We start from the raw sequence: 17,133 nt of genomic DNA on the forward strand, positions 1-17,133 counted from the left end.
CCTATGCCTGACCCCACTCCATACCCCTCAAAACCCTCCCCTCCTGATGACCATTTAGGGTTTGGTCAGCTTATAAACAGAGCAGCATCGTTTCATGGCGTCACCATGCACACCGACACTCCTGAGGAGGATTTTCTCCTAGACACTTTTGAGCAGTCGCAGAAGACAGTTCACATTCTACCCATGATTAAGGGAGCGATAAAGCATGCCACTGAGGTTTTTAAAGACCCTGTCAGGGCCAGGGTTCTCAACCCCAGAATAGAAAAAAAATACAGACCGGCGCCACAAGATCCTGCATACATCAAGGCGCAACTCCCCCTAGACTCACTAGTCGTATCAAATGCCAGAAAGCGGGCGAACTCCCAAACAACCGGAGACACGCCACCCCCAGACAAAGAGTCTAAACTCTTGGAGGCTTCCGGCAAAAGGGTTGCCGCACAAGCTGCTAACCACTGGCGTATTGCCAATACACAAGCCCTATTGGCTCGTTATGATAGAGCTCATTATGATCAACTAGAGGATCTCTTGCAACACCTGCCTGATCCATACAAAACACAGGCCACTGACCTCATCCAAGAGGGCAAACTAATATCCAATGCCTCCATTAAATGTGCATTAGACGCAGCGGACACCGCCTCTAGGGCAGTCAACACAAGTGTATTGCTTAGACGCCACGCATGGCTGCGCATTTTCGGCTTCAAGCCGGAAGTCCAAACCACCATTCTTGCTCAACCCTTTAATCAGGAGCAACTAATCGGGCCTGCAGTAGACACTGCCCTAGAAAAAATGAAGAAAGATAATGAGCCTGCCAAATCAATGGGAGCATTGCAGTCTATTCAACCCAGAGGCTCCTTTCGTCGCTCCTTTTATAGAGGAGCTTCCAAAAATGTGGGAACAGACCACTCTTCCACCTTCAAAGCATCAGGTCAAACATCCCCTAACAGAGGATATTTTAGAGAAGGTTATCGGGGAAACAATACTAAAGGCCGAGGACGGGGCAACAACAACACCCGCACCTCTCCAGCCACCAAACAGTGACTTGCCGCCACTCTCCCCAGACCATTCCTCTCCGGTCGGGGGAAGACTTCAACAGTTCCTACCTGTCTGGAATACCATCACTACAGACAGGTGGGTAAGACAAATTATCCAATCTGGCTACTGCCTCGAACTCATAAACCCACCCCCAAACATACCACCCAGGCACCGTCCCATGACGTCTCACCACCTCACGCTCCTCAAACAAGAAATACAGTCTTTGCTTCAAAAACACGCAATAGAACCTGTTCCACTACAACATCAGGGCACAGGAGTATATTCCCTATACTTCCTCATTCCCAAAAAGGACAAAACCTTAAGACCCATACTGGACCTCAGACTACTAAACCAGTACATACAATCGGATCATTTCCACATGATCACTCTCCAACAGGTCCTTCCATTACTTCAACAAGGAGACTTCCTTGCCACATTAGACCTCAAGGACGCATATTTTCACATCCCTATGCATCCCGCTCACAGGAAGTATCTACGATTCGTGGTAGATGGTCAGCACTATCAGTTTACAGTTCTCCCATTCGGAGTAACAACCGCACCCAGGGTATTCACCAAATGCTTGGCAGTTGTGGCAGCATATCTCAGGAGACAACAAATCCATGTCTTCCCCTATCTGGACGATTGGCTCATAAAAGCCAATACTCTAGACAAATGCGTTCTCCACACTCACCGCACTATTCAAACCCTACACAACTTGGGATTTACCATCAACTATCCCAAATCTCAACTACAACCCTCCCATGTACATCAATACCTGGGAGCCACCATAGACTCATCCAAAGCCATAGCTTACCCCAGCACAGCCAGGATAGCCAACATACACAGTCTCATCCAAAAATTCCAAACACAACACTCTCCCCGCAAGAGTGTTCATGCAACTCTTAGGCATGATGGCGTCATGCATCTCCATAGTACCCCACGCACGCCTTCAAATGCGTCCCTTACAGGAATGTCTAGCACAACAGTGGAACCAGGCCCACGGACAACTTACCGATCTGGTGTTGGTGGACAGCCGCTCACTTCGCTCGCTGAAGTGGTGGCACACCATCAACCTGTCCAAAGGGCGGCCGTTCTTAGAGCCTCTTCCACAAGTTGTGCTGACCACCGACGCATCTCACGGGGTGGGGAGCCCACCTCCAACACACCACTCAGGGAAGGTGGACCACTCAACAAAAACAGCTCCACATCAATCACCTAGAACTTCTAGCGGTGTTCCTAGCACTGAAATCCTTCCAAGTGCATCTACAAAACAAGACTGTCCTCATCCCCACGGACAACATGACCACAATGTATTGCATACAGAAACAAGGAGGGACACCCTCTACAACTGTCCCAACTTGCGCAACAAATCTGGAGATGGGCAATTCCCCAAAACATCTACCTGCTAGCAGAACACCTCCCAGGGCTTCAGAACCAGGTGGCCGACCTCTTAAGTCGCCACACACAGCAGATACACGAATGGGAACTACACCCCAAAGTCTTACTCCCATTCTTCCAAAAGTGGGGACACCCAGACATAGACCTGTTCGCCACACAAGAAAACGCAAAATGCCCAACCTTTGCCGCCAGGTTCCCACACCCACGGTCAAAGGGCAATGCAATATGGATGAATTGGTCAGGCAGATTTGCGTACGCTTTTCCGCCTCTCCCACTCATTCCATTTGTGGTACGCAAACTGAATCAACAGTCGCTAACACTCATCCTAGTAGCTCCCACTTGGGCACGTCAACCCTGGTTCACCACACTTCTGGAACTATCGCTAGTTCCACATCAAAAACTGCGTCTCTCCCCGGATCTTTTAACCCAGAACCATGGAGAAATCAGACACCCAGATCCTCAAACACTGAACTTGGCAATCTGGCTCCTGAAGTCTTAGAGTTCGGGTACCTCAACCTTCCTCCAGACTGTATGAATATCATTAAAGAAGCCAGAAGACCTGCTACTAGGGCGTGCTATGCTGCAAAATGGAAACTATTTGCCATTTACTGCGCTGACCATGACATACAACCACTGGATGCTTCCATCCAAAACATCATTTGCTATTTACTACACTTGCAAAGATGCAATTTAGCGTATTCCTCTATACGTCTACATCTAGCGGCATTAGCAGCCTATTTGCAAAATAGACAACACCTGTTCCTCTTTAAGGTACCAGCCATTAAAGCATTTATGGAGGGTCTTAAAACAATTATTCCTCCAAGGTTACCACCTTCCCCGGTGTGGAACCTTAATATTGTTCTAACAAGGCTCATGGGTCCCCCATTTGAACCAATGCACAAATGCGAACTGCAGTTCCTAACATGGAAAGTGGCTTTCCTCATCGCAATCACATCCCTGCGAAGAGTAAGTGAAATACAAGCCTTAACTCTCGAAGAACCCTTCCTACAACTAAATCAGAACAAAGTGGTTCTTGGGACGAATCCAAAATTCCTCCCTAAAGTCATTTCCCCTCTCCATCTAAACCAGTCAGTCGAACTGCCAGTCTTCTTCCCTAATCCAGACTCAGTAGCTGAGAGGGCACTTCATACCTTAGATGTTAAGAGAGCCTTGCTGTATTACATCGACCGAACCAAACCTTTTCGAAAAACCAAGCAACTGTTTGTTGCTTTCGCTCCACCACATAAAGGCAACCCTATTTCCAAATCGGGTATCGCCAGGTGGATAGTCAAATGTATCCAAATATGTTACCAAAAAGCTAAATGTACTCTTACCGTTCCCCCTAGGGCGCACTCCACGCGTAAAATAGGGGCTTCTATGGCAATCTTAGGGAACATCCCCTTAGAAGACATTTGCAAAGCAGCCACATGGTCTACTACACACACCTTCACTAAGCATTACTGTGTTGATGTGCAATCCAAACAACAAGCTTCAGTAGGCCAAGCTGTCCTAAAAACTCTATTCCAAACTGCTGCAACTGATACAGGTGATCACCACTAGGGGAGACACTGCTATATAATCTATCATTAGTGTGTGATCTGCAGCTCATATGCCTCAAACGGAATATGCTACTTACCAGTATGCATCTGTTCTTGGCATGTAGAGCTGCAGAGCCACACACGCCCACCCGCCTCCCCAGGACCTGTATCCGTTCCAGCATTGTCTTAATTAGACACTACACATGGACATCCTTTCTCTTTACTTCTTATACACTCCATTTCCCATCATGGCGAAAAACAATCTGAGGATGGAGTGGATGCCCATGCGCACTGTTGTCCAGGGGAGGGTCCAGGGGAGGAGTCACCAATCTCGTGACCAAAGACTTCTTCCGAAGACAACAACCTGCAATCATCCGAGCCCAACACCAGATGGCGATCTTATCCTTAGTGTGTGGCTCTGCAGCTCTACATGGCAAGAACAGATGCATACTGGTAAGTAGCATATTCCTTCTAAATCTGGCATTTCAAGATGGATAGTTAAATGCATTCAAACATGCTATGCATAAGCTAAACGACTTTTACCTGTTCCCCGAAAAGCACACTCCACTAGAAAAATTAGAGCTTACATGGCTTCTTAGAGAACATTCCTATTGCTGATATTTGTAAAGCATCAACATGGTCTAGTCCACACACCGTCGCAAAACATTGCGTGGATGGATTTGCACGACACCAAGCCAGTGTTGGTCAGGCAGTACTTAAAACACTTTTTCAGACCGCTGCAACCCCCACAAGTTGACCACTACCTAGGGGAGAGGGACTGCTTTACAGTCTATGGAAAGCATGTGTATTTACGCCACACATGCCTCGAACGGATTAGGTTAATTACCCTGTAAGCATCTGTTCTTGGCCTGTAGTGCTGTAGATTCACATACGCCAACCCTTCTCACCAACGATTCTTGTGTAGGTTGCAGTTGATACACTTTATTTCATAGTATCGCATGGTCATCTCAGTGCTTACATACACAGCATTCTTATATTCTCACCTACCCATGGCAAATCAATCTGAAGATGGTGTCTGACCATTCGCAGTATTCTCGAGAGGAGTGTCGCAGCCTCATGACTCGAAGAAAACCTCTTGGAACAAAAACTACTTGTATTCATACGAGCCCAACACTAGATGGTGTCCTTATGCGAAGCATGTGAATCTACAGCACTAAATGCTAAGAACAGATGCTTACAGGGTAAGTAACAGTCCTTCAGAGAAAATAAAAAATTACATTATACTTGGGTGTAGTTTAGAGGTTTTTGGGTTCAGGAATGGATGATTCTTCGGGTGATGAGGAGGTTTTGGGGATCAGCAAATGCTTGAAGTGGTGCAGAAAGGTGTTTTTAGGGGTCAGGGACGGGTGGATCTTAAGGGTGGTGAGTTTTTTACTGATCAGGAATGGATAGAGCATAGAGCTAGTGAGTAGTTTTTAGCATTCCCCTATGAATAGAGTTTAGTGATGCTGAGGAGTTTATAGGATTTAGGGCTGGGTAGAGTTTAGGGCTGGTGACGATTTTTAAGGTTCAATGACAAGTAAAGTTCAGAGGTGGTGACTGATTTTAGGAGTTAGATATGTGGAGTTTATTTCCAGAAATCATTCTAGGGTTCAAGGATGAGTGGAATGTAGGGGTAGAAAGGTTGGAGGTCACGGATGGGTACGTTTAGGTGTTGAGTGGTTTTTAGGGGGTTAGGATGGATTGAATGAAGGGGTCAGGCATAGGGGTGTTGTGTATTGAGAGGTGAGCGAATAATTGCTTCCAATGCAATTGTTTGATAGTGTAAAAATATTAACCCAAAAATGCTACTTGGAAGCATTGAAATAAATACCTCCGACAAAAATGCTTCGAAAAGTAAGAGCTGCACCCTTTGCTTTTACGCCTTAAAAACATAAACATGGAAAAGACCATTTCCAAAAATGACATTCTGTGAATTGGTTTCTGTGAAATGGTAAATGCCATTCATCCTGCAAATTTCTGTGTAACAGTTTAGGTGGAATGGTTATTCAGTAATGGGATTATATGAAATCGTTCTTCCATGAAATCGCGTACAGCCCCCTCTAGCTCCCCACTGTAAGTGTTCTCTCAAGGCTTACCGCTAAATTTAGAGGTCTTACGTTTACTGTACAGCGTGTCAAGTTCTCCTTTTCTTTTTGCCTTCTAGGCCATTTGAGGAGACTGGGGCCCTTGCAGTCTGTATGCATGACTAAACACCTGAGGGTGTGCCATGAGTGAAAGATGGATGGAATGGAAGTGGTTTTCAAACCCAGCATAGCTGAGACAGCGCTGCAGCAAGCAGTTTGCATCTTTGTGGTGGTGTGGTCTAGTTCACCTTAAACTCAGAAGTGACAGATTATTGATCTTGGGTCAGCTTCATTCACACAACAGAGCTTGCACATGAATGGATTTTGATTACTGGGGTCAGAGCGTGTTTATACCGCAGCATGCGTTTCAAACACTGCGAAGGACAGGATTATGTGTTCTTTTCAGCAAAGATCTGTTTTCTGCAGTAGACCTGGACAGTGTTTCCGGTGTGTGTATCTCTAATTTTGCTCTTTCTGCATTACTGCTTTCCACTTGGTTTAATGAAATGTTTTGTTTGAAGTTAAGTTTATGTATGGTTCATTTTGGTACAAGTAATTTTAACTTTATTTTTAGGAGAAACGCTTGCGTCCAGAGTAGCTGCATCACAGCTCACCTGCCTTGGTTGTCCAGAATTAATTGCAAAAAACAGGCAGGAGTATGAGGATATTGCTGTGAAACTTGGAACGGACCTGGAATAGTAAGTAATTTGTATATATCTGTGGGAAGAGCAATGTGACACAAAACGTTTGAGAAAGAAGTGGGCACAGATGACATTGTATGCATGCAAGAGCCCCCTCAGCTAAGACTAGCATTACATTTAACGTCTGTACCTAGAGCAGAGTGAAGTTGTTGGAGGTGGTAAACAAGAAGTTGTTTTCAGCTTTGTTTCATGATTGTCTAATGTAGACCTAGCAGATGTAAATGAAAGTGATTGGATCTAGAATCACTGATCTGTTCTTGAAAGAATAGTTTGTCCAGTCCTCAAGAAAGAGGCCACTGCAGTACCCTTGGATGAGGACTGATACCATTTGCATCCCATTCTAGTAAAAGAAAGGATATCTAATCCAGTAGATCATTGAACATGCATTTCCAATCTGAAGGGGAACATGTGTGTTAACTTGGTAGAAGTTAACACACTGCTTGACACTGGGAAGTTTGACGCAGTTCATCACTGAAACTTGATCTATAGGGGACTCGCTTTCTGACCTAGATAAAGCCTGCCCAGACAGGTTTGAAGGGTTCGCCAAGCCTCGAGTTGGCAAAAGGGCGGAAGCTTAGGCATTCTCCACAGAGAACTTGGATTTCAACATCTTCCCCATAGATGAAGTAGAGGGAATACAATTGCTTGGATTTCAGCTAAAGGCTTAAAAAGAAAACATGGCCAGAGTTGTTCTCTGTTACAGTCCACCCACGGCTGTAACTTCTGACCTTCCTCTTTCCTAGACAAGATCTCCAACCTGTGGATTACGCCTAATTGTTTTCTGTTGGGAGATTTTAACTTCTGGGCAGAAGAAAGGCTGTCGGCAGCATATAAGGAACTGCGCAGTACCTGCGAAACAATCAGCCTTAAACAGCAGGTCCTTGGCCCCACACATCTAGCGGGCCACACCCTGGACCTCATTCTCCCCTGAAAACCATACCTCGGTAGAGAAAATTACTCCTCTCTGCTGGACTGACCACTCACCGATTACTTTTTACCTGCAAATGGCTAAAAGCTGTTCCCTCGCCGAGCCAGTAGCAAACTCTGTAGAAGGTAAAGCATGGAATAAGCTCCCCAAAATCAAAACTAAACCCCTTACCAAGAACTTAGAGTTCGAGGCATATGAGCTGCAGATTACACACTCTTGCATAGATCGCCATCTGGTGTTGGGCCCGGATGTTTGCAGTTTGTTTTTCCTCTTGGAAAGTCTTTGGAAGTCACGAGGTCGGAGACTCCTCCTTTGGATCGTATTGCGCATGGGCTTCGGCTCCATCCTCAGATTGTTTTTTTCCGCCATCGGGCTCGGATGTAATACTTCGCGCTCCGGTTTCGAACATTTCCAGTTCGACGATCGAAGCGGACTCCTCACTCACATCGCGGTATTGTTCAGATCGCGATCTCCTCACAATCACCTTCTCATCGACAAATCTTCGGTTCCAGTCATCGACGGCGGCCTTCGGGCCTACCCAAGCTCCGGTCCCGGCTGATGGAAAGAACTCCATTCAAGAAGTGCCCTCGATGTGGGTCCAAATTCCCCCACACCAATCTTCATGAGGTGTGCAACCTCTGCCTCTCCCCTGAACACGAGGCTCGAGACTGTCTGGCCTGTAAGTCTTTCAGATCGAAAAAGACTATTCTGGACCGAAGAGCCAGACGAAACATGGCACACTCCTCGACCTCCGTTCCAGTCGACATCTTCGGAGACGACGTCGAAGATCTGGGACAGCAGCGCACCGAAGAGGACCTAGTCCGTGCTTCCGAAGCCGACGACTCAGATGTGGAGGACATCACCCCGGCGCAGAGGGTCGTGAGTTATACTCACCCCCACGCCGACACCCAAAAAGGCTTCGGTCACACCTTCGCCTCCGTGTGCTTCACACATCCCACCTTCGGGCCCGGTGAAGAAGCCAAATACTAATCATACTAATGTTCCTGTTTCAGAGCTGAACATGGCAGTATCTCACTGGTTTACTAGTGCTACAACTACTTTACTGCCTCCATCATCGAAACGTCCCAGATCACATCATCCCCCTGCACCTTGGTTCTCGGATGACCTGAAGATTTTAAGAGCCAAGTGCAAGGTGCTTGAAAGGAAATGGAGGTACTCCTACTCCGCTACTCGAAAAGCAGTATACAAAGAAGCCTTGAAGTGGTATCATACCCAATGTAAAATAGCCAGGGCCGCTTACACTGTGAATACAGTGACGCAGGCACAGAATTGCCCACGCACCCTCTTTTCTGTTAAAAAGCTAACAGGAGCAGACACCGTCCCGATCCCTCCAGCTTTGGAGGAAGACCAATGCAAAGCTATTGCCGAGTTTTTTATTGCCAAGGTCGAACGCATATATGATTCTATGAGCCTTCCCTTGACAGCAACTGAATCTCATTTTGGGCAATCGGCTGTGCCTGAACCACCGTCCCCTTTGGTGAAGGTCACCAACTGGCAACTGTTTGATGACACCTCCTTCCTCTCTTGTCTGAACAGCGTTAGATCTGGATCTCCTCGTGACCCAATACCAGTGAAAGTTCTAAAGTTACTGGACCTTGAACCCCGGCGGGTTCTCATGAGACTTCTCAATGCTTCTTTGATTGAGTCTCATGTGTTACAAGAATGGAAGCACGCAATGGTTGTCCCTCTCCTAAAGAAGGCAGGTGCGGACACTTCCAATCTGGCTAATTTTAGACCTATATCCTTGTTGCCTTTCTTTTCAAAGGTGCTGGAAAGACATGTTAACGCTCAGTTAAATCAACTAGTGGAAAGTTCGGAATTTTTACACCCTTCCCAATCCGGCTTTCGAGCGCATTATTCTACCGAGACCGCTCTCCTTGGGGTTACGGAGAGGTTGCGGCACGGTATTGATCGAGGGGAAACATCTGCACTCATCGTATTGGATTTGAGTGCTGCTTTCGATACAGTGTCCCATTCCATCCTTTTAAACTCTCTCCGGTCCCTGGGAGTAGATGGCCCTGCGCTTGCCTGGATTGCCTCTTTTCTGAGTGAGCGCACTTGCCAGGTCTTTTCGGCGAAAGCCGTCTCGGCCACTTGTTCATTGGCGTACGGCGTTCCCCAGGGGTCTATACTTAGCCCTTTGCTATTTAATATCTATGTTAGACCCCTGGCTACCATCGTAGAGGACGCTGGGTTGACAATTTTTTCATACGCCGATGACACTCAGATTGTTTTTTCTCTCTCCAGCAGTGAAGGCAACAGTGTATCTGTCTTGAAGACCGGACTATCGCGTGTTGCTGAGTGGATGCAAATGCATCTACTCAAGCTGAATGGCGATAAGACTGAGGTCGTCATCTTGGGGAAGAATAAAGAGTTGTGGGGTCCTCAGCATTGGCCAAGTGATATGGGACCCCTTCCACAACCGGTCTCTGTAGTTCGTAACCTTGGCTTTCTCATAGACGATAAGTTATCTATGGGGCAGCAAGCCATCAAGGTTGCCTCTATTTGTTTTGCCATCCTAAGATGGCTTCAGAAAATTCTGTGGATGCTCCCCCACTCTACTCAGAGAACCGTAGTACAGGCGTTAGTTATGTCCCGCCTTGATTACGGAAACGTTCTTTATCTTGGTGCCGACACCGTCACCTTGAATAAACTTCAGGTGGTGCAAAACTCGGCGGCACGACTTCTCTGTAATTTACCTCGGAGATCCTCGGCTTCTCAGGCTCTTCGCGATTTGCATTGGTTGAGAGTCCCAAGCCGCATAAAATTCAAGGCCCTATGTTACCTTTTTAAGATTAAGCAGGGCTCGGCCCCAAAATATCTAAAGAGTCTTGTCCAGACCTACAAACCCAATCGCATTTTGCGATCCTCTGCTAATGGTGATTTTGTTGTCCCAAGATTCAAACTTGTAAAAATGGGTGGTCGGTCCTTTTCCCATCTAGGCCCCAAATTTTGGAACGCACTGCCTATTGCCCTTAAACTTGAGGCCAACTTATTCGGTTTCCGGAAAAAACTTACGACTTTGCTTTTTTTAATAGCTCTATTTTGCTGTTTCAGCTGGTTTTTGGCATAGTACTATGTTTTCTTTTCTTCTTGGGTCTATCCCTGGCGCCGGGAAACCCACTGCGGGTAGCTGTTGCGCATTATAAGTTCTAATAATAATAATAATAAATAAGCCTTCCGGCGGCTCGGGCTCGAGCCAGCCTTCCAGCGGTGCCGAGAAACACACTTCGGCACCGAAAAAGAAACCGGCCTCTACCTCGAGACCGAGCTCTGCACCGAAGTCCTCGGTGTCGAAACCCAGCGCTTCCGTACTGATGCCATCTTCGGTACCGACCAAACCCCATAAGGCCCTCGGCACCGACACTTTACGCCGAAGCCCACCTCGGCACCGACCAAGAAATCGGAGGTTCCCAAGCCCAGTGCTAAGCAAACCGCACGGACAAGCCTAAAAAGTCATCGGCCCCGAAGACTTCGGCGCCGACGGAACAAACATTGTCACAGGAACTGTTTACACCGGATCCATTTACAAAAAAACTCTGACCAAGCATCCAAAAACTGGACATTTGGCACTCTCTTCCAAAAAGAGACATTTGGACAAACCGGCTCCGCCTCCACCTCCAAAGAGGAAGGACTCTGCTACCTCCCCTTTCAGAATACCTTCCCCACCTCCTCCACCCTCTCCGCCTTCTCCACCCCCACCTCATCGCTCTCCGACCCCGTCTCCAGATGATGATGATCAGGGGGACCCATATCACGATCAAGGGGATGTGCCCCAAGACCCCACCCCTACAGGATCCCCAGACCCATGGGACAACTACAATAACCCAGATATTCCAGACGTCCCACAAGATGACCTTTACCCTTCCAGGCCATCTCTACCGGAAGACTCATTAGGTTTCCGCCACCTACTTCAGAGGGCGGCACATTATCACGGTGTAGAGTTACACACTGACCCAGTGGAGGAGGATTTCCTCCTCGACACATTTGATACCGCACATAGATCTACCTTCATGCTACCTATGCTCAATGGAGTGGTAAAACATGCGCCAGAGGTTTTTAAGCACCCTGTCGGGACCAGGGTCATTAACCCACGCATAGAGAAAAAGTACAAAGCTGCCCCCACATATCCTGCCTATATCAAAGGGCCAGCGCCACTAGATTTCCTAGTGGTTTCCACTGCACGAAAGAGGTCAAATTCCCAGGCGTCAGGCGAAGCACCACCTGACAAAGAGTCAAAGCTACTGGACGCGTCAGGAAAGCGCACTGCGTCACAGGCAGCCAATATATGGCGTATCGTAAACACCCAAGCGCTATTGGCCAGATACGATAGGGCACATTATGATGAATTGGAAACCATAATGCACCACCTCCCGGAAAGATACAAAAATAGGGCCACTGAGTTAATTCAAGAGGGTAAGACAATAACTAACACCTCCATACGCTGTGCCTTAGATGCAGCAGACACAGCCTCCAGGGCCATTAATACTAGCGTCCTCCTCCGTCGCCATGCTTGGCTGAGAATATCAGATTTCAAACCAGAGGTACAGGCCTCCATCCTAAATCATCCCTTTGACCAAGAACACCTATTCGGCCCAAAGGTAGATGAGGCCTTCGAAAAAATGAAGGACACTGATACGGCGAAATCCATGGGAGCCCTGCAGTCACACCCTCCTAGGCGCTCCTTTCGCCGCTCTTCCTTTCGGAGTACGTCTAGAGGCTACTCCTCAGATAGCGCGTCCACTTCCTACAAATCCCCCACTCAGTCCACCTTCACAAAGGGTTATCAAAGAGGCGGCTATAGGGGCAATAACAATAACGGCAGAGGCAAAACAAATACCGCCCGCTCTGCCACACCGCCTACCCAATGATTCGGAGTCACAACAGCACCAAGGGTCTTCACCAAGTGCCTAGTGGTAGTGGTGGCACACCTCAGAAGACAGCACATTCACGTCTTCCCATATTTGGACGACTGGCTGATAAAAGCCACGTCCTACAACCAATGTGTACACCACACCGCCACTACAATCCAACTACTTCACCAACTAGGCTTCACGGTGAACCACCAAAAGTCCCAGCTAACACTATCCCACATAAAGCAGTACCTCGGTGCCACCATAGACACCTCAAAAGCCATAGCCTACCCCAATCCGGCCAGGATTGCAAGCATTCAGGCTTTGCGTCAAAGATTCATACCTCAACACTCTCTCCCAGCAAGAGTGTTTATGCAACTGATAGGGATGATGGCCTCTTGCATTTTCATAGTGCCCCACGCAAGACTCCAGATGCGTCCACTCCAAGAGTGCTTAGCGCGCCAATGGAACCAGGCCCAGGGGCAACTGACAGATCTGGTGTTGGTAGACGGTCGCACCCATCGCTCTCTGCATTGGTGGAACACCACAAACCTTTCCAAAGGTTGACCGTTCCTGGACCCGGTTCCACAAATAACACTAACAGACGCATCGCTCTCCGGCTGGGGAGCTCATCTATTATCCAGTATTGGGGTATCTTTCATAGATTCACATGCCTGAATCATTCCCCGTCGCCGAGGCGGGAGTCCCCGGTAAATAAAAAAGTAGTGCCAAAATGCTAGTAGTAGTAGTAGGCCCAAAGAAGAGGCCCAAAGCCTGTATCTTAGCAGCCTATCTACCTCATTATGCAAAAAGAACCAAGAATTTGGTAACAACCAATCAGACACCAGCACCCTTCTAGAGCCCTCTCAGCAGAGCCAGTTCTCCTCAGATTTTCACCGCACGTCGTGTGGAAGGGAGTCTCCCTTAGTGCCTCTCAGTTTTCTTTCAACTTGCTTCAGCATGTCAGACAAGAAGGCTTTATTTAAGTCCTGCAGGACCTGCACCAAGAAGAGAGTCCATGTTGATGATCAACATGTAGACTGCATCTACTGCCTCTACCCTAAACATGAGGCAAAAGATTGCAAAATTTGCCGCACCTTCCCTACAAAAACTCTCAGGGATAGGGAGGCGAGAGTGCTTTTGTGGCTTAAATCCTCTTCGGCTGAGGAGGATGACAAAGCCTCTACTTCTAGCAAGAGAGCTAGATCGCAGGACAGCTCTTCCAGCGATGGGAAGAAGCGTCAGAAATCGCATCATTCTACTTCTGATGCGCACTCTCCTCAGGAATCTACAGTCAAGCAAACTGTGAGTAAAAGCCTTTCAAAATCTTTGGCTTACTCTCAATCTTCAGTTTCTGTCACCTCGTCTGCTTCATTGACGCAAACCTTCACGACGACGGCGCTTACCTCACCTATTATGTCTACGAAGATTACTATCCTCTCAAAGAAGCCCACCGTCGAGGGGTCGTCGACGAAGTCCTCGTCGACGAAGTCCGCAGTACCGCCGTCGACGATTCCGCCATTAAAAAGCCTGTCGACGTCGAGCTCGTCGACGAAGAGCTCGTCGACAAAGATTCCATCGTCGACGAAGAGCTCGTCGACGAAGAGCTCGTCGACGTCGAGCCCGTCGACGAAGAGCTCGTCGACGAAGATTCCATCGACGAAGACCCCGTCGACGTCGAGCCCGTCGACGAAGGGCCCGTCGACGAAGATTCCATCGACGTCGAGCCCATCGACGACGGCTCCGTCGACGACGAGCCAGTCGACGACGATAGCACCATCTACGATCCCGTCGACGATCCCGTCGACGATCCCGTCTACCACAATCCCGTCGACGACGACCTCGTCGACGATGATCTCTACTCCAGTTTCCACCAGGACTTTTCAACTAAAGTCTTTTCAAAGGCAGGACATCTCACCGCTTACTCCCTCGCATCTCCTGGAAACTTATGTGCAGTGTGACGATGATGATTATGTGGACGACGAGGACGAAGGGCCCTTTGGGGTTGCTCGCCATCCTTCGGAACTGCACATCAAATGTCAGGAGGACGATGAGGATTATCAAGGGCATTACTATCAGGAAGACATAATCGTTCCGCATCATAGACCCTGCTACTCACAACCTCGTAGGAATGAGGTGTCACATCTGCCTCCTACTTTGATACAAGACCTACAGGCCATGCTTGCAGATTATAAGCAGCGTTTTCCACCGCAGCCAAACGTTCCACAGGTTCCACAGACTGCGCCGCAGCCGGACCCATTGCCTCTGCCTGAGGGTCCAGCCCCAATGCCTCAACTGCCTGATCCTCCACAGGACCCGCATCAGGATACAACCTCGGAGGAGGAATACGAAGAGGGCGAGTTGCCAGACCCAGCAGACCCTTGGGATTCATATATAATCCCTATGCCTTCGCCACCTACCCCTCTACCATCTGATTCGCCTCCAGAAGATATAGGGGGGTTCCATAACCTTATGCAGCGAGCTGCAACCAGGTTCAGCTTGCCGGTTACCATTGAGCAGTCTGACTGTTTTCTGCATGATTTTAAGGAGGAGTCAAGAAAGGTTACGAGAGCTATCCCTATCATTGACTATATTTGGAAAGAAGGGGTTAAAATCATGAAAAACCCGGCATCAGTACCAGCGGTGCTTCCACGGATTGACAAAAAATACCGTGCTCCAGCCGACAGTCCCTCTTGTCTCACTGGTCAACCGCGTCCAGACTCGGTTATATCTCAGGCTGCCCAACAAAAGTCTAAGAATCCGGCAGCACCGGTCACTACACCACCGGATAGGGAAGGACGCCGACTGGATCTAATTGGGAAAAAATTTTCAACTATGGCAGCTGCTTCCATCAGGGCAGCCAACTCCCTAGCGATAATTGGGCGTTCTGACCGCCAGATGTGGTCAGAAATGGCAAGCTTTATCGACCTCATCCCAGAGGATAACAGGCAAGATGCTCGAAAGGTTTTGTTGGAGGGTGAGCGTGCAGCCTCAGAGACTATCGACTGCGCACTGGATATTGCGAATACCAACTTTCGCCAGTTGGCTGGGGCTGCGGTTCTTAGGCGCCAGGGTTGGCTGAAAGCTACCACGTTCAGACCAGAGGTCCAGACAAAAATATTGGACATGGCCTATGATGGCGAATCATTGTTTGGAAAACACATAGATGATGCGCTCCAAGCAATTAAAACGGATACTGACACTGCAAGATCGTTGGGCTCCTTGCAATACAAAAGAGGTACCTTCAGAGGAGCAAGGGGCCGTGGATTTTCTTCCAGAGGAAGTTATCATACCCAACAAAATAGGTACCAGCCTCAGTATCGGCAATCATATCAGTCTTCCTACAGACAGACCAATACATCTGGTTTCTCTCGTCAAGGCGGACGAAAAAGATCGCAGAATCAGGGAAGAGACACCTCACGGAAGCAATGATTTCTGCAGGGCGCCTTTCACTCCTTTTCCCCTCCCTGTGGGTGCAAAAATTTCAACTTTTGCGACCAGGTGGCAAGAAATTACGTCGGACCAGTGGGTTCTGGACCTGGTTCACAACGGTCATACCTTAGAGTTTGTCACCAAACCACCCAAGGGACCCCCTCCCCCTCGTCTTCACTTACTATTCAAGGAAGCTTTAACAATGCTCCTCAAGAACGCAATCGAGAAGGTTCCTGCGCTTCAAAAGGGGACAGGTTTCTATTCCCGCTTTTTTCTCATCAAGAAGAAATCAGGGGAGTGGCGCCCAATCTTAGACCTTCGCAATCTGAACAGATTCCTCAAGAAGCAGGGATTTCGCATGGTCACTCTGGCGGAAATTCTAGGTTGCCTCAACGAGGGAGATTTTCTAGCTTCTTTAGATATGGAAGACGCTTACTTTCACATCCCAATACATCCGAAGCATCGCAAGTATCTTCGCTTCACAGTGGCTGGCGCCCATTACCAGTTCAAGGTGCTCCCGTTTGGGTTAAAATCTGCCCCAAGGATCTTTACGAAGTGCCTAGCTCCAGTGGCAGCAGTGTTGCGCTCCCAAGGAATCCAAGTCTTTCCGTATTTAGACGACTGGCTAATAAAGGGTCCTTCGGAAAGATCAGTCAAGACTGCCGTGACAACATCTCTTCGTCTGTTCCATTCTCTGGGGCTTACGATCAACAGGAGCAAATCTCAATTACAACCAAGGCAGATCCTTCCCTTTTTGGGCGCGCTGTTAGATACCGTCCGCTGCAAGGCATTCTTGTCTCACGAACGGCAGGTTCGTCTTCAAAACTTAGCAATCCGAATTTCCAAAAGAAAGTCAGTTTCGGTCCGGATGTTCGCGTCGCTGCTAGGGATGTGCTCCTCTGCAATACACCTCGTTCCTCTGGCGCGGCTCCGCATGCGACCCTTGCAGGAGGAGTTACACCTTCAGTGGCAGCAGGTGAAGGGCTCCTTCGACGACATCATCAGAGTCACTTCAGGCATGAAGAGCGCTCTACGTTGGTGGTCCCATGTTCCCAACTTATCAGAAGGACTTACTTTCATTCAGAAAATTCCAGACTTTGTCCTCACTACCGATGCTTCCATGGAAGGATGGGGAGGTCATCT

At 48.2% G+C, this 17,133-nt stretch overlaps 1 protein-coding gene across 4 annotated transcripts in view; it reads left to right on the forward strand.

The window, feature by feature from the left end:
• OGT (O-linked N-acetylglucosamine (GlcNAc) transferase) overlaps positions 1–17,133 on the forward strand; it is a 668,897-nt gene that overhangs the window by 634,288 nt on the left and 17,476 nt on the right. For all 4 annotated transcript variants that reach the window (XM_085608464.1, XM_085608465.1, XM_085608463.1 and 1 more), the window contains exon 21: positions 6,630–6,753. In XM_085608464.1, coding sequence (XP_085464590.1) covers positions 6,630–6,753 — 124 coding nt within the window. The remainder of the gene's footprint in view (positions 1–6,629; positions 6,754–17,133) is intronic.

Source organism: Triturus cristatus, chromosome 5_2 (assembly GCF_964204655.1).
Source record: "Triturus cristatus chromosome 5_2, aTriCri1.1, whole genome shotgun sequence".
NCBI lineage: Eukaryota > Metazoa > Chordata > Amphibia > Caudata > Salamandridae > Triturus > Triturus cristatus.